This window comes from Callithrix jacchus, chromosome 20, assembly GCF_049354715.1.
Source record: "Callithrix jacchus isolate 240 chromosome 20, calJac240_pri, whole genome shotgun sequence".
Classification (NCBI taxonomy): domain Eukaryota; kingdom Metazoa; phylum Chordata; class Mammalia; order Primates; family Cebidae; genus Callithrix; species Callithrix jacchus.
The window spans coordinates 15,324,980-15,343,344 of record NC_133521.1 but is presented as its reverse complement, the minus strand read 5'-3'; the positions used below and the strand labels follow the sequence as shown (position 1 = coordinate 15,343,344).

The 18,365-nt window shown below is 45.6% G+C and overlaps 1 protein-coding gene across 1 annotated transcript; it reads right to left on the bottom strand.

The window, feature by feature from the left end:
- Positions 1-1,154: 1,154 nt before the first annotated feature.
- Positions 1,155-18,357, bottom strand: COQ9 (coenzyme Q9). Its single transcript, XM_002761006.7, has 9 exons — positions 18,258-18,357; positions 14,336-14,504; positions 12,621-12,756; positions 5,542-5,684; positions 5,185-5,269; positions 4,038-4,142; positions 2,640-2,795; positions 2,270-2,323; positions 1,155-1,806 (listed from the first exon to the last, which is right to left on the bottom strand). The coding sequence occupies exons 1-9, from the start codon at positions 18,328-18,330 to the stop codon at positions 1,771-1,773; spliced, it is 957 nt and encodes a 318-aa protein (XP_002761052.1). The 5' UTR covers positions 18,331-18,357; the 3' UTR covers positions 1,155-1,770.
- Positions 18,358-18,365: the final 8 nt, after the last annotated feature.

The following is an 18,365-nucleotide window of genomic DNA, read 5'->3' as shown; positions in this document are numbered from 1 at the left end:
TGGTAGTAGTTTGTAATGGCAGAAGCAGCAAAACTCTGTCCATTGATGAGACCTGGCGAAGTATACACACACAGAATACTATGAAGCCCTTAAAAAGAACTTTTCTACATCTGTAGAAAAAAAAGTATATTTTAATATGAATATATATTTTAACAAAGTATACCTGGATGCCCTTTCCCTTACACTCTCAAGTATGGACCATGCACTTGCTGAAAACTGCAGGAAAAGATACAACGTTCTTTAACCTAATGCATTCTCTACAGTCTGTGTCATTGTGGTGAGTAGGAGCTCTTTGTCTCTGTATCCTCAGTGCCTGGCAGTGGGCACTATGCGGGGTGTATGTTCAACAAAGAACTACTGAAGTCCCCTAAACAGACTGGAGAGAGGTTTAACTGAGCCTAAAAAAAGTGGCAGCTGCTCCCATAGAGAAAAGAAGCTCTAAAATAGAACCTGGCAGGAGCTACATTTCACAGGTGGGAGAGTAACCAGATAAAGAGGAGTTTTCCTTTGACACCTCTTCCTGAGACAGAGGGTGGGCACTGAGGGAACCTTGCTCCATATCCTGTGTCATCTTGGTAAATTAAGAATTATGGTTGTCTGCTGAGCGTGAGATGGATGCTATGAAGGAAAAAGGAGAATGCAACAAAAAGTGGAACAGCTACTGCGAAAACTTCACAGGGTGTCAAGAGATACAAGGAATTAAGAGAGGTGCAAAAAAGATCCAGTGGAAGGCCCACAAGAGATCTGAAATTCAATTAGTTGCTGACTTCCCCCATTAATATTCAGCTGACTTAGGCAGAAGAGAGCAAAGCAGAAAACAGAGTTAACCAGACATGCAAAGGGAACCTAGCCAGTGTAGAGGCTGAGAAAATTACTGGGGTTAAAGAATACACCACTGAAATGGTTAGTCAGACAAGAGCAGCCAAGGGAGCTATTGGTCTCTGGGAAGGCTTCTGTTACCCCTGTTTTACTGATGGGAAGACCTGAGCCCAGAGATGCAGAGGTACAATTACCACTATGTATGAGGGAGTGGCAGCGCCAGAACACAGGTATCCTGGCTGCCAGCCTCAAGCCTCTCCCAAAACACCTCTGTCTCCCTCTGGGGTCTTGGAAACCTATCACGGTTGATGAGGAAACTAACTACACAACAGGAAACTGATTCAAACATATTTATTATTTTTACAGACTCGAAATTCACTAATAATCCTGCAATGCATGCCAGTGTCATGTGACACCAGGCCTGGGATCACACCTCTGTCCAGCAGGCACTTGTCTCAGGTGAGGCAGTTTTCTGAGGGGTTCCCAGGAGCAGCATCTCAGGACCCCTGGGAGGGAGAGGGCTGCAAGGGTACCGTGCTGGGGATGAGTGGCCACCTTGAAGTGGCTTCTGACCTTGACTGTGGCTTGGGAGCCCCAAGGTTAAGGGAAGGTTAAGACATGATGAAGGTGCCCATGAGATCGTGACAGGGACATGCCGGGTTTCTGTGGCTTGAACACTTGGACGAACATCTCATTTTTCACACAGCTACAGTGCAGAAAGGCATCCAGAGGCTTGGCCTGGTAATAGGAACTGAAGAAGTGGCCCAATCCCTGACCAGAATGGTAGCATCCAATGCCCTGTGGTTTCCAGGTGGCTGTGGCAATGACTCAGGAGTCCTTTAGTGTGTTATCATGAAAACCAGGTTACGTGGAGGGCACTCATACTTTTCAGAGCTCTTTCCATCTGTCTGCTCGTTCTCTTCTAGGTACTGTAGCTTACACCCCTTCCTCTCACCGGCGCTGGTTTAAACCTGTCAAGTTCTTGAGCTGACACGGGAATAGAAACAAAGAGAACAGTGAGGGCTTACCCTGCCTCTAGACTTTAACAGAAAAGATCTAGCTTTTCTCTCTCTTTTTTTTTGCATGGAGACAGGGTTTTGCTATGTTGCCCAGTCTGGCCTCAAACTCCTGGTCTCAAGCCATCTTCCCAAAGCACTGAGATGATATGTGTGAGCCACCACATCTGGCCAAGATCCAGGTGTGCAAGGTGGCACACTGATCTCTATGATACAGAGACTTGATATACCAGGGTCCCAGGAGTCTGTGATGCCTCCTGATACCAGGAAAAAATAAAGAAGTGGGGTTTTTGGAATCAAAACACTAGGACTGAACCACTGTCAGCCTTATTATTAGGTTTCCAGTTTAGAGCTACAAAATGATGTGTGGTCAGTAACACAGGTATCACAAGAGTGGGATAGAGAGGGACAGGGATGTGCTGGGCAGTACTCACTGTCACCGCTGCACCCATGAGTCCTTGCACCAGTGCCTCTCCAGTGGATTTCACCTAGAAGGAGTCAGTGTCAGGTTCCCTTAGGCCACAACACAAACTTAAAGTTGAGACAGGCAGGACAGGCCTATGAGCCCCAAAAGGTGGAGACAAGGGGGCCATGTTACTGGAAGGAGAGCTTTGGACAACGCAATCACAAATGGGCAAAGAATGGCTCTTAGGGAAGGACAGGCATGAGGAAGAACCAGCCAGGCTCCCTGGGAAGGCCCTCAGGACTATCAGCTGAGGCCAAAAGGGAGCAAGAGAACCAGCTGTGGCCTGAAGAGAACAGGTGTGCCTTCTAAAGAGCGTTCAGTGGCTTGTCCCCAGCTACCTGCTTGGCAGTATGGCCCATGTTCATTGCATCATTAATCCGGTTTTCCAGGAAGCGCCAAGTATCCTCGAAGTCTGGAGAGGAGTCCTGCATCATCACCAGCTCTGTCGTGTTGTAGATGCCAGCCAGCATGGCTCGGCGGGTGTACCAATTAAACTGCAAAGAAAACCACACTACTGCTGTGGCTTGGTACAAGTCTGAGGTAGTTCCTACCCAAGGCCATGGGAACTCCTGGGTTCCCTCTTGACTACTTCTTTCCCTCAGAGATATATCCTGCCCTCTGGACAACACTATCATCTCAAACTTGACTGGGCATCAGAATTATCTGGTTGATTAAAAATGTAAGCTCCTGGGCCCAACCTCTTAAGAGCAGAGCCAATGTATCTAAATTAAGTGCCAGGAATCAGGATGCTTAATAAGCATCCTAGGTGATTTGGCTACATCCAATCCATTTTGGAATTGCTAGTAGAAAGCCTAAATCTTAGGACATCTGAGTCCCAGAAGACACTATAATCAGCCAGTTATGACCAAACCTTGGCGTGTTCATGAATAAAGTGAGGGCTGAGACAGGCTCATGGACAGATTACAATACCTGGGCAAAGCTGAGAGTTCAAGCCCCTCAGCAACTTCTGATTGTTCTGGCAAACTTCTCGTCAGAGGACCAGCTCAGCTGCTTGGTGTTTTATTCCTTTAATTTCTTTGCTTTCTAATTTCATTTTCCTACTATCTCTGTTGGTGGTATATTCCCACATGGGGGAAGTTTATTAAAACACTTTGTTATAACAATGGTGGAAGTATCTCCGTGCCTCCTCATCCATGATTCCACAAAGTACCATCACATTTTAATGTCTTTTATGAAGGTGTATTTTTAAAAATTTCCTACCAGAAATATGATAGCATTAACAAGTCAGATTCTTTCCTGGTGCTGTTTAAAGAGCCTTATTGATCTGTTAGCAAAGCAGGCCAAGGTGGGCTGGGGAAGGGAATTTCTTTTTAAAGCACTGGGTGTCTCCATGGCATTTCTTTTTTCAAAAGAGGAATTTTGCTGCAGAATCTACATCTTAGGAGAGAGGGAAATGATAATAAAAAAGGCAGCCCAATTAGCTTTTGCCAATGCTAAAGGCCCCCTGATATCTGGTTGTCACTGCCACAAGCTGGAAGAAATAATAACTGGTTTGTGGCTAGAATGTTGGTCCCTGAATGAAGATGACCTAGATCCCACTTTGGCTTCTTGAGGGATCTTCCTCATACCTTAGATGGGATTGACACTGCAGCCCCCGCCCTGCCGCCAACTGCCCCCAGCAGGGGCTTGTGATCAAAGAAATTTCACAAGCTTCTTGAAGAAATTCTTAACGCAAGCCTTTCCCAGCCTCCTGTGGGCCTGCAGAAAGCACTCACGTCAGTGGACTGGTCCCCAGCGTAATGCCACATGTCATCCACCATGCTGGTGAGCAGGCTCAGGCTGGATGGGATGTTGTGAGGGAGCATGAGGATGCTGAGGGCCTGGGGAGAGAAAGGCAGAGGAGTAAGCCCTGCTCGAAGGTAATGGTGCATAGGTGACCAGCATCTACCTCTCCAAGAGCTGTATGAGGGGGCCTGCCAAGCTATAGTTCTCTGAGACCACCGTCTTCACCCATCAGTGTGAGTTCTGGGCAGCAATCAATGCTGACTACAGCTGAGGAGAGCCAGGGTCATGGCCCTGTCTTATGCAAGCCCAGGCACATTCTCCATCCCTAGCATTTGGAACTGGGAATGCAGAGCGCCAGAAGGTCTAGACCAGTCTAAGCAAGGATGGGTGAGAACATTCCAGTCTGTCACACAGAGGAAGAAGCAGAGATAGGAGTCCATTCACACACATCAGCTCCTACTGTCAAACAGAACAAGGCCCTGCCACTTTACCAATGCTACATCCACTGGGGAGGTGGTCAGAGAGGTCCTAGATTGGCTATAAGGTTTCTCCTGGTGAGGTAGCCCAGAAGGAAACACTATGCCGAATCAGGAAGGCCGCTGAGGGCCTCATACATGCACTTTCACTGCTTTAACTGCAAGGTGGAATGAGTCACAGTCAGCCTGGGGTTAGGCACCACCGTAAGTGTTCAAATGTCTATCAACTGAACGACTGAAGCTACATGCTCAATGGTCTTCCAGGTGAGCAAAGGACACAAGATGTCTGAGTCCCTCTCACTTCGGGTGTGCTTATTCAAGTGAAGACAGCCAATAAAATCTTCTGACTCTTCTATCCTGCATGGATTCCTCCTCCCTGCAGACCTGGTGGCACACTCAGGCCACCAGGACCCCACCCAGGATGGGATCCAACACCCATCACTCACATTTCCAAGAACTGAGACACAGATGCCTCAGAGTCACTCTCTTTGATACACCCAAATTTGAAACCCAGCTCTACCAAGCGTACTAAGTATTCTTGGGTTTATGGAAATTGATGAGCTAGTTCTGAACAATGTACAAAGTCTTCTCAGCGAAAGGTGCTGAGAATGATAAATATTAGGATTATTGTTGCTCTGGGGCCTGGATATGGACTCAGTACCCGGGGCCAGTGCTCAATGTATGGGATCAGCATTCTCAGTCTGGTTTCCACTGCATCCCTCAGGAACTGGTCTGTCTTCCTCTTCCTGGAAGAGGGAAAAGAAAACAGTGTGTCTCTGGGTGAAAGGCAGGGGCTCAGTGCTCCACAGTTTACTTAGTCCTAGGGAGGAGGGTCCCACTGACACTGGCTTGACTAACACTGTCAGAGACAGGCTGCTGTGTTTTAGTCCCATCACAGCAGCAGGGCTGCCCAACGCTACTCTCTTTGGGTTCTCCTTGGATTGGTCTCCTGGGAACAGCTGGTAGGGCCCAAGTTCCCTGATCATTAGCTGACACCCCAAGTTGCCACGGGACTTACTCTGCCTGGCCCAACTGTACCAGCTTCTGCTCCTCTTCCAGCACGCGTGTGAGCCGGGCATTGCACTCGGTCACAAAATGCAGTATTAGCTCACTGCCATCCTTCCCAAACATGCTGGATGCAGCACTGGAGAGACCTAGAGACTACAAAAGAGACAGAAAACAGAAAAGTGGTGCCCAAGTGTAAGGGACATTTGTTGCCTGTTCATCACTAGAGCCTCTTCTAGGGATGTCAGCTTGATTTTCAGTGGGACACCCCTACTCTTCACTCTGGGCCCATGTGATTTTTGTGAAGCTGATCACCACTGGTCCCTCCACCCCACAAAGCCCCTTGGTGTGTGTGCAAGAGTGGGATCCAGTCTTGGATAACTGGAGTCCACAGGGACTAGCTCAGGGATGAACACATCAACAGGTCTTCTTTGTTTGTGTGTATGTGTGGTGTTTTTTTTTGTTTTTTTTTGCAGAGACAATGTTTCACTATGTTTCTGAGGCTGGTCTTAAATTTCTGGCCTCAAGTAGTCCTTGTACCTCAGCCTGCCAAAGTGCTGGGATTATGGTTGTGAGCTGCCATGCCCGGACTCCAAATCCAGGTCTTAAGAGTCCACCTTAGGACTTTTGCTAGAACTCACTGAAAAGAGGTGCTCTCCACTGGGACTGCTGAGCTATTTTCAATCCTGCATGGAAAGACCCTGCTGAGAAGGCAGATCGCAGGAGGAAAGCAAAGCTGAGAGGATGGAGAGAGCTTCTGGTAGCACAGTTGAAGAACACTGTGCCAGAGCTACTTCTGGATCTTCTAGCTTTAGCCAGTTAGAGATAAGCTTTGGCACTTCTCACCTGGGGTCCTGACTAATATAGAAAGGGGCTTGGGAAGAGCACACATAACTCCCTTCCTGACAAATTCATATAACCTAAATCTCTTAGAAACTGGGTCTCTCAGCTGTTTAAAACAGAAACATAACTTTCTTAATGAGTTGCCAAGGAGTTAACAAAGCCATGAAAACCCTTTGCTATTCCTGATATACAGCAGTCCTTAAGCATCTACTGAAGGCAGAGCCCTCACAGCATCAGGGACTGAGGGCAAGAAAGAAGCACACACACACACACACACACACAAATTCAATATGAATTCCTACTTTTGGAAGTGGGGAAACTGCCTCTCTTTGGTGGAAGCTCACAGCCTTTCCAGAGGACAATCTGACACAGCAGAGTTGCAGCAGCATCATACTAACAGTGACCACATGCTTTCCCAAGTGCAAGGTAGCTTGCTAAGCACACTGCATACACCACCCCATTGCATCTTCACAACACTTCTGTTAGGTGGGTGGTATTATCATCCATGTTTTACAAATGAGGAAACTGAGACTTAACACTCTTAACCACAAGGCCATACTGTCTCCATAGGTATGTAACAAGAACCTCAAAAATAGACACACTCTGTGAGCCAGTTACTAAGTTACGGTCTCTTGGCTGCAATCCTGCCCTCCTATACTCAGTTTGTGATGTCAGGACTGGGACTCTGCAAACCACATTTCTACTCCCTGCTAGGCTCTGCCAATAGGGTTACTAAAGGGAATCTGCAAAGCTGGAGGAGGAAGAAGGGACTTGCTCCTTCCTCTTTACTTCCTGTCTGCTTGTGATGTGTTTACTTCCTGGCAGTCTGATGCGAGCATCATCCCAGCTGTGCTCCTTCACCCTGGCAGTTGTAGTTCCTTCCCAAAGCAGCAGCTGAACCCAGTTTACAGTTTTCCAGAGCCACAAATCCCCAACCCCCACCACATCCCCAGGCTGGGTGCCAGCCCCAACTGACCCCTTCTCTCTAGACACCAGCACCAGCCCAGTAGTACCTCGTCCTCAGAGGTCTGAGTTTCCCTTCCATAGGGACTCACTCTCCTTCAAGCTTCTAATTTTTTGTTTGTTTTATTTATTTATTTTTTTCAGACAGAGTCTCACTCTGTCACCCAGGCTGGAGTCCAGTGGCAAGATTTCAGCTCACTACAACCTCTGCCTCCCAGGTTCAAGTGATTCTCCCACCTCAGCTTCTGAGTAGCTGAAATCACAGGACACTATACCACCATGCCAAGCTAATTTTTATATTTTTAGTAGAGACAGGGTTTCACCATGTTGGCCAGGCTGATCTTGAACTCCTGATCTCAAGTGATCCACCTGCTTTGGCCTCCCAAAGTGCTGGGATTACAGGCATGAGCTCAAGTTTCCACTTTTAATATTTTAACTCTTCCCTTTGTTTGCTTAGTCCTGAGGGTGGAGGTACTTCCTTCAGCTGCTACCTCTGTAATACCTTAGTGTTTTTTTTATCTTTACACCTAGTTAACAATCTTTTGTATTAAATTCTCTCTATTCAAATACCTGTGGTTTCTATCCAGACTGAATCCTCACCAATACACCCATGAAAGAGCAACTCCACTTCTTGAAATTTGTCATAAAGAAATTAATCAGAAATGTAATCAAATATGTGTACAAATAAGTTTACACAGCCAGGCGTGGTGGCTAGTGCCTCTAATCCCAACACCATGGGAGGCCCAGGAATGGCACTTGAGCCTAGAAGTTTGAGACCAGCCTAAACAACATGGTGAGACCTCACCTCTACAAAAAATAGAAAAAAAATTAGCCAGACATAGTCCCAGCTACTTTGGAGGCTGGGGTAGGAAGACTGTTTGAGCCCAGGAAGTTGAGGCTGCAGTGCACCATGGCCGCACCACTGTACTCCAGCCTGGGCAACAGTCTGAGACCCTGTCTCAAAACAAACAAACAAACAATGAAAAAAAAAAACAGAAACAAAAACAAAATAGGTTTATGATACTAAAAAACTGGGAACAACCCAAATGTTTATCAACTGTGGTTAAATACAACAGGAATTATACAGCCACTATGAATGAAGATATACAAAATGAAAAAGTCAGTTAACTATAGAATATAAAGTATAATCCTGTTAGACTGTTTGGAAAAATCAGATTATATTCTACATTCTCTTTGAGACAGAGTCTCGCTCCATTGCCAGGTGCCAGGCTGGAGTGCAGTGGTGCAACCTCAGCTCACTGCAACCTCCACCTCCTGGGTTCAAGCAATTCTCCTGCCTCAGCCTCCCGAGTAGCTGGGACTACAGGCGTGCGCCACCATGCCCAGCTAATTTTCGTATTTTTAGTAGAGACGGGGTTTCACCATGTTGGCCAGGATGGTCTCGATCTCTTGACCTCGTGTTCTGCCTGCCTCGGCCTCCCAAAGTGCTGGGATTACAGGCGTGAGCCACCGCGCCCAGCCTACACTTTATATTTTATAGTTAACTGACACACTTTGCGTGTCTTCTGATTTTTCCAAACAATCCTGTCCTCTACTTATTCTACCGCTTTCTGTAATGATTCTTTCCACCATTCTCCACTTCCCTCAAACCTTTGTTTCTTTCTACCCTTTTTATCCTCAGGTTCACCAAACCACACCTACTTCATAGGGAAAACAAAGCCATCCCCGGGAACCCCCTTAATAGTCCTCTACAAACTAAGCCTGCAGCTGCTTTCTCCAACTTTGCAACTAACACATCTAAGGCCAGTCCTTCCATCTGTTGTCCAGATCCCACAATTCTTGACTTCAAAGAACCTCACCCTCTTGATTTTGCCTATTTTCTCTTGTAAATTCACCCTCATTCTTGCTTCTTTCCTTTTCCTTTTTTTTTGAGGCAGTGTCTCACTCTGTCACTCAGGCGGAAGTGCAGTGATACAACTGCAGCCTTGATCTCTTGGACTCAAGCAATTGTCCCACCTCAGCTTGGGACCACAGGCATGCACCACCACATCTGGCTAATTTTTTAATCTTTTTGTAGAGATGGGGTCTCACCACATTGCCCAGGTTGGCTTCAAATTCCTAGTGTCAAGTAATCTTCCTGCCTCGGCCTCCCTAAGTGCTGGGATTACAGATGTGAGCCTGGTCCACTCGTTTCTGCACTCTTCCCATTTGTGTTAAATCATGTGCAAACTGCCATCCATTTCCACTACTTGGTACACCCTAGCTCTCTTCTACCCTTTGCAGTCAAATGCGTCTCCACTTCCTCGCTTTCTATGCACACCTCGATCCACTCCAGTTGATTTCTGATCCAGTTCTCCACCCAAACAGTTGTTGCTCCAGTAACCAATGTCCAGCCGCTTAATCCACACTCTCTTGCTTTGCCTCCAACATCAGGATGCTCTGACTCAGACTTTGATGGCTCATCCTATTCTACCCTCCCCTTAAATGTCCAAGTTCCTTGAGAGTATGGACTCCCCTCTTATACGGCATTATATTATTGCCCCGGAAAATCTCACTGACTTCCATAATTACTACATATATATAGTACATACATATGCAGTCTGATAATGCCCAAATGTGTATCTGTAGTCCAGCTGTCTCCTCTAGTTCCTGATCTGTATGCTCGATGCCTCCACTGGTTGACTCAAAAACTCCTCATACTCAACCGTTAAGATGGGGACTGTACCCTTCCCCAAAGCTGGTCTTCCCAGTGGCCCTAATCTTAGAAAACACCACCACTGTGTACCCACACATGCAAAGTGGCAACTTTGATGCCATCTTGTCACTCCCTCCCATGTCCAAGCTACCCCCAAACCTACCCACTGCCATTGCTCTAGGCCAGACCACCTCATCTCCCCTGGACGTCTGGCAGCAGCCTCCAGTGAGTCTCTCTGGGCAGCCAATCCATTTTTCATTCAGCAGCCAAAATGAGCATTTTGAAATGCCAAATCTAATCCAATATCTTCAAGTGTTCTTAGAAAAAAAGCCTATCTCCTTATCAATGACCTTTAGGGCCTTGCCTGATTTGACCTCACCTGACCTTTCCTAGCCAAACTCACCTCAAGTCTTTCTTCCTTCACTCTCTGCATGGTGGTTCTCTGTGGTGCTTCTAATGGAGCATTCTTTTACTTTCTACCTTGCCAGTGCAGTTCCTCTATTTGGACTTGTCCATCCCCCACCCACAAAGTCAAGTAAAGCCTATTCATTCCTCAATTCTTAGCTCAAAAGCCTTTCCTGACCACCCTGTCACCCACCCCATATATGGTTTTTTTTGAGACAAGGTCTCACTCTGTTGTCCAGGCTGGAGTGCAGTGGCGTCATTACAGCTCACTGCAGCCTCAACCTATCACACTCAAGAGATCCTCCTACCTCAGCCTCCCAAGTAGCAAGGATCACAGGCAAGCACCACCACACCTGGCTAATTTTTATATTTTTTGTAGAGATGGGGTCTCTCCCTAGGTTACCCAGGCTGGTCCCAAACTCCTGGGCTTAAGCAATCCTTACGCCTTGGCCTCCCAAAGTGCTGGGATTATAGGCGTCAGCCACTGTGCCCAGCCCTCCACCCCTTTAATAGTTTAATAGGCAACATGTTTTCTTTTTTACTGATGCACTTAAAAATGGTGCTTCTTACAACCAATGGCATCTTAAGTCAATGAAATATGGTAGTTTTGATTGCAGACAATTCTTGCCTAATAGGTTGCCTTTAGAACACAACTCCCAAGAACCAACTCCACATGGTTTGTTACTTTTATAACTACAAAATAAAGCCATTTCCACCCTATTGAGGGGAAAAAACAGTCAATCTTGCAGCTGTGACCTGATCTAATAATCAGGTCCCTTAATTATACAGCCCAATAGCACCTTTCCTTGACAGCACTTACCACATCTTCTAAGTAAATATTTGTTTATATTTTATTAATGTTGTTAGACTGGAAGCTCGACAAGGGCAAGAAGCAGGTCCATCTTGACCCCTGTCATGTCTCTTGGACTAGCACAGTGTCTAGGGCACATTATTTGCTCAATAAACATTTAAAGAGGCAGGGCGAGGTGGCTCACGCCTGTAATCCCAGCATTTTGGGAGGCTGAGGCAGGCAGATCACCTGAGGTCAGGGGTTCGAGACCAGCCTGGCCAACATGGAGAAATCTCGTCTTTACTAAAAATACAAAATTAGCCAGGTGTGGTGGCACATGCCTGTAATCTCAGTTACTCAGGAGGCTAAGGCAGGAGAATTGCTTGAACCCGGGAGGCAGAGTTTGCAGTGAGCCGAGATCGCACCATTGCACTTCAGCCTGGGCAACAAGAACAAAACTCCATCTCAAAAAAAAAATTTAAAGAATAAATGATATAAAGGTTTTTTTTTTTTTTAATTTGAAAGAACTAGGCATAAATTTTGATAATAGGATCTTTGGTGTGATCATAGGTGTTCTTGAAATTCTTTTTATATTTTTTGTATTATTCAAAGTTTTCACAATGAGCCTACAGCAGAGTCAGAGCATTCACATTTCACTAATGAGACTTCTGTTATCAAATTCGCATTTGGGAGTGGGAGAAGTCAAGGAAATAACAGTTACACTTCAGCAAAGCAGCAACCTTGCCCATGGTCCATGGGGAGATGCTCTGCAGCAAGCCTGGGATGGGAGCTGCAACTCTGTCATCCCCTCAGGCTCCTGGAGGATGGTGTCTTGCTATGCTGGAAGACTCTCTACAACATGGCCTGAGAGCCTACTACCTAACCTAAAGCAGCAGTCTGTACTAATACAGGAAATGCCTTAAATTTACTGAGAAAATAAGATGTATTGGTCTCCAAAGTGGTGCCTTCTTGGGGGTTTCCAAACACCGTATGTCATTAATTCTAAGATGCAGATATATTTTTCAGTTTAAAAAATTAGTGTGAATTATAGAAGTGCTCTGTCATAGTTCAACAGGCAACATGTTTTCTTTTTTACTGATGCATTTAAAAATGGTGCTTCCTACAACCAATGGCATCTTAGAGTCAATGAAACATGGTAGTTTTGATCACAGACAATTCTTACTTAATGGGTCGCCTTTAGAGAACAAAACTCTCAAGAACCAACTCCATGGTATGTTCCTTATAACTATAAAATAAAGCCATTTCCACCCTATTAGAAAAAAATCCAGTAAATCTTTCAGCTGTGAGGGGCTCTGAGCTGGGCTGGAAGAAGGCATGAGGCCCTCCGCTCTACCTGATATAACTCCCTCCTGGCTCATCTTGCTCAGGTACTCCCAGCCCCCCCACCGCCCCCCACTGCCTCGCCTATACACACCTGGGCTCCTTCTGCAATCGCCTCTGCTGTCCACCCATGGGCGGGCACAAACTCCAGGGCTGCCGTCAGGATGCGGTGCTGCAGCTGCTCCTCACTCTCATAGTCCTCCTCCTCCTCTCCACCCTGGTCTGTATACCTGACACAAAAGGACACAGCCCAGCATACTTCATCTACTGGCATGCACAGCGGGCCTGACCAGAAACCAGAGGCTCTGGATCTCCTCTAAACACATGCTGGTAAGACATTTACTCTTGTGATAGCATCATTTTTTTTTTTTTTTTTTTTTTTTTGCGAGTGTCTCCCTCTGTTGCCGAGGCTGGAGTACACTGGTACAATCTCGGCTCACTACAATCTCCACGTCCTGGGTTCAAGTGATTCTCCTGCTTCAATCTCTTGAGTAGCTGGGACTATAGGTGTGTGCCACCACACCCAAAAATACCAATTTTTGTATTTTTAGTAGAGACAGGGTTTTACCATGTTGCCCAGGCTGGTCTTGAACTCCTGACCTCAAGTGATCTTCCTGCCTCAGCCTGTGCTGGGTTTACAGGCGTGAGCCACCGCACCCGGCCAGTATCAATGTTTTAATGCCAACAGAGTAAAAACTAGATCATCTCTCACCTCCCCATAGCCACTGAGAGGAATCCAGCAAATGAGGTCATGTGGTATGAAGGCAATGCTCCTGCTGCACCCGGAGTACCCTGTCTTCAGCCCTTAGCACACTGTGCTCAGAGGGTTTCTTTATCTAACTCACACCAGACTGTACCTCCATGAGGGCAGGGGGAATGCTACATTACTCACAGGGCCTGGCATGACAGTAGGGCCTCAAAAAAGATTTCTCAAATTGAAATGGAAAGTACTTTAGTTAGGAAACCAGAAAAATGAAAAGCAACACTCTAATTTCAGATCTAGAGAAACTTTTCAGTGGCAGGTTAGGAAAAAAAAAAAACTCTAATGGAAATATTAATCAGTATTACCTTTCTGGAGGGCAACTGGCCCCACATATGTAATGAATCTTTGAATGTACATATCCTTTGACTCAGTGCTCCCACTTCTAATGACAGATTCAAACACTTTATCACATTATTTCTTATACTAGTGAAGGAAATCTAAATATCCATCAATAAAAGGTTAAACAAATTTCAGTACGGCTATTTGCTAGAATGTTATACAACTATTAAACTATGAAAAGACATTACAAATGTACTGTTGAGTGAAAAAACAGGTTCTAGAACAGCATGTAGAGTTTATACACATATCTATTCTATATAAAAATTTATATGAAATAAGCTTAGAGAAACATCTAAAAGGATATTCACAAAAATGTTAGCAGGATTGTCTCTATAATTTTGGATAAAACTGATTTATTTTTGTGAACTTCTCTATACTGTTTAGATGTTTTAGAACAAACAGACCCAATTTTATAAAAACAATAGGTTCTTTTCAAAGACAGCCTTGGGGCCAGGTGCAGTGGCTCACGCCTGTAATCCCAACACTTTGGGAGGTTTAGGGAGAGGACAGCGTGAAACCTAGGAGTTTGAGTCCAGTCTAGGCAACGTAGCAAGAAACCATCACTACAAAAAATAAAAAATTCTAAAAAACAAAGATAGCCTTGGAAATGAAGGAAGGTACAAAAGGGGATGCAGAGGAGAGAGCAAGTGAAGGAGGAACATATTGAAGCATGTGAAGTGGCCAGAAACAGGTAGATTGGTGCCTACCTGGGAGGTGAATGAGAAGCCTCTGGATCAGGTTTTTCTGCCCCCTGTGTCTCAGAATGCTGCTGAGAAAATGACAGGGGAGGCTGCTGCTTCTGCTCATCTGAAGACCTTAGCTCCACAGCTGAAGCATGGAAGGCACGTGCCACCAGGGCTGGTCGGCAACGGGCCACTGAAACAGAAACGGGCTGGTCAGTCAGGAACATTCAACAGAGAAGACTCTTCAGACCCAGAGTGGTAATACAGACAAGGAGGAGGAAAAGCAGGCTACAGACTCCTCCACAACCACTTCTCCAAGTGTTGGGTCCCACATAAAAATATTAAGTAAACTGGGAACCTTGGGACACGAAGTGGTAGCAAAAGTGGAAAACCAGGAAACAAGATCTACCTAGTGACTCGACCCGTTTCTTCCACTAGTTACCTGTGCGGTAATTGGCAAACAATTTCACCCCAACATGCAGATTTTAAAATCTGCACATTTAGAGCAATCTCTACTTGCTAGATGAGAGCACTGAGAGGCCCAAACAGAAATTAAAAGTGGCTTGCAAATGTTACTTATTTATATGTATTATGGCAAGAGCCCTGGAGTAGTAATTTCAATGTCTCAGTCCTGACTCCTCCAGTGTCTATATGGTATCTCTGGACAAGTCACTAATCTCTATTTACTTTCTCATCTGCAATATCTGCAACATCCTCATTTACTTTAAGAAAGATGAGAAGTATGTTTCCTAAGCATAAACTCACACTACTTTTTAATTTCCCAACATTTTTTATTCTAAAAATTTTCTTTTTTCTTTTTTTTTTTTGAGTCAGTCTCACTCTGACACCCAGACTGGAGTGCAGTGGCACTATCTTAGCTCACTGCAACCTCTGCCTCTCAAGCTCAAGCGGTTCTTGTGCCTCAGCCTCCCAGGTAGCTGGGATTATAAGCACCCACCACCACTCCTGGCTCATTTTTGTATTTTTAGTAGAGATGGGGTTTCCCCATGTTGGCCAGCTGGTCTCAAACCCCTAACCTCAAGTAATTGCCTGTCTTGGCCTCTCAAAGTGCTAGGATTATAGGCATAAGCCACCACACCTGGCCTATTATAAAAATTTTCAAACATGCAAATTGAAAGAATTATGAAATGAACACCTGTATATCCACCACTAGGTTCTACACATCTGTCATGCTCTTCATTCATCTATCTTGATTTTCTGTGCATTTGTTGCAGATATCAGTATTATTCATCTCTAAACATTTTATCATGGAAGAGTTCCGTGTTCACTTTTTTTATTAAGATGCCATTTACAGACAATGAAATGCATAAATCTTAAGTCTACCATTCTATGAGTTTTGACAAATGTATACACTTGCACAACCTGAACCCAATCTAAAGAGAGAACATTACTGCCACCCCAGAAAGTTCCCTTATGCCTTTTAAGTCATTCTCCATTCATACTGTTCTGAATTTTTCACTCTAGTTTAGTTTTGGCTTTAGTTTCGCCTCTCCTAGGATTTCATCTACATGTATGTGTTTCAGTAAAGCCTCTTTCACTTAGGATTATATAAATGTATGTGTGTGTGTGTGTGTGTGTTTAAGTTTAAACACAGAGTCTCGCTATGTTGCCCAAAATGGTCTCAAACTCCTCAGCTCAAGCAATCATTCTACCTCAGCCTCCCAAAGTGCTGGGATTATAGGCAATGAGCCACCACACCTGGCCCACTTAACTATTTTTGAGATTTATCTGTATTTTTATGTAAACCAGTAGATCTGGCAAAGATTCTGTCCTTCACCAGACTCTAACCAGGCCTCTTCTTATCTAGGCTTCAACCTTGGCCTATAAAGATTTGGACACACACTAACATAAGCTTCACTCAGGGCCCCATCCCATAAGATGACCCTAGCCCCCATTAAAGTATCTGCCTGAGAAAACTCAAGGCTGCCAAAAAAAAGATGTACTGTTTATTCTGGCTAAACTTAAGGATAGGGCTTTTTTCTCCCTGTGGGAAAACAGAATCCTAAGTTTGTTAACTGCCAGCTACCAGACCAATCTCATTTACACTAACCCTGTGTAATTTTTCACTTTCCTGACTCTACTGAGTCCCCACCTGCCTTCCTCCCTCTTCCCTCATTTTTTCTTTAAAACACTCAGTTACTTCTGCATGCACTAAATTCAAGGTTGGGTTCGATTCACGCTAGACTCTTTTCACTATTACAATAGTTACTGCTGATTAAAAACAGTTCTTACCACTTTAGTGTCCAGCTTTGTTTGACAGATTTTTAGTTTTTATTGCAGAGTAATATGCCATTAAAAGGACTATTCTGTTGATAGACAACTGTGCTGTTTCCGTGTTTGGCTACTATGAACATACTTGTACAAACTTCTTTGTAGACACATACCTTCATTTCTCTTGGTGGATTTGTGGGGTCATAGGCATTACTTTTACTACACATCTTTAGTTTGGAATTTTGTATAAATACAATAAAATGGGACTGGGCAGTGGTGGCTCACCCCTGTAATCCCAACACTTTGGGAGGCTGAGGTAGGTGGATCACTTGAGGTGAGGAGTTTGAGATCAGCCTGGCCAACATGGTGAAACCCTGTCTACTAAAAATAAAAAATTAGCTGGGCGTGGTGGCACAAGCCTGTAATCCCAGCTACTCGGGAGGCTGAGGCAGGAGAATCGCTTGAACCCAGGAAGCAGAGGTTGCAGCAAGCCGAGACTGTGCCGCTGCACTCCAGCCTGGGACAAAGTGAGACTCTGTCTCAACAACAACAACAACAGCAACAAACAAAAGTAGTCAAGTAGGGTAGCATGCACCTGTAGTCACAGCTCCTTGGGAGGCTGAGAAGCTAGACTTTATCTCAGGGAAAAAAAGAAAAAGAAAAAAAAACAGTATTCGTAAAAGTATAAATATTTTAATGTATGTACGGAAAGCTATGGCACACATATCCATAAAACTTCGAAAAGGAAGAAGCAGATGCAAAGTATGACTGTAGCACCACCGAGGTTCAAGAGAAGATTTTAGATGAAATACAGGTGAACATTTCATCAGTTACGTATGTATGCTAAAGTGTTTACATTCTATTTCCTTAAATACATTCTATTTAAGGAAAGCGATATTAGTTTTCCATTTACGGCAGTAATATAAAGTTTTTTTTTTTTTTTTTGAGACAGAGTCTTTCTGTTGCTCAGGCTGCAGTGCAGTGACGCGATCTCGGCTCACTGCAACCTCTGCCTCCTGGGTTTAAGCGATTCTTCTGCCTCAGCTTCCCCAGTAGCTGGGATTACAGACACACGCCACCACTCCCGGCTAATTTTTCTATTTTTATTAGAGACGGGGTTTCACCATGTTTGCCAGGCTGGTCTTGAACTCCTGAGCTCATGATCCGCCCGCCTCGGCCTCCCAAAGTGTTGGTATTAGAGTCATGAGCCACCGCGCCCAGCCTTAAAGTCTCCTCTTTAAAAGGAACTCCTACGTAAAAATAAAAATACTGAGTACATGGTGGCAAAGGTGGTAAGAGAGTATCACAGAATTCGTGAAGTGCTGGGGAAACGACTGGCTTTCGGGAAACAATGGACTAGGCTCTCCGTGGCCGTGGCCACCTGTCCTTCCAGTGGACTTGGCAATGGAGTTGAGAATGGGTCTGGGACTGCCGGTTCTATAACCAACAGGCTGCGTGACCTTGGTACCCCCAGACCTCTCTGAGGCTCCGCCAACTCCATGAAATGGGTGTGACAGGCCCTGCACCGGCCCCTCACAGGCAGCGGGGCAGGGCCGAAGCTGGCCAGGCGGCTCACCAGAGACCGCGCCGATGCCCTTCACCTCACCTTGCTAGCGGGCCGCCCTAACGGCCTCTTCCCCCCACCGCCCAGCTCAAGCCGGCCTTGCGCCCCCTCGGCGCTCCCAGCCTCTCGCCGGCTTGGCCGTCCCCTCACCGGGCAGGCATCGCAGCTGCAGGAACCTCCAGCCCGCCCGGCCAAGCGCACCAGAGACCGCCGCCACCGCCATCTTGAAGGCGGGCACGTAGCCCACGGCAACGCGAC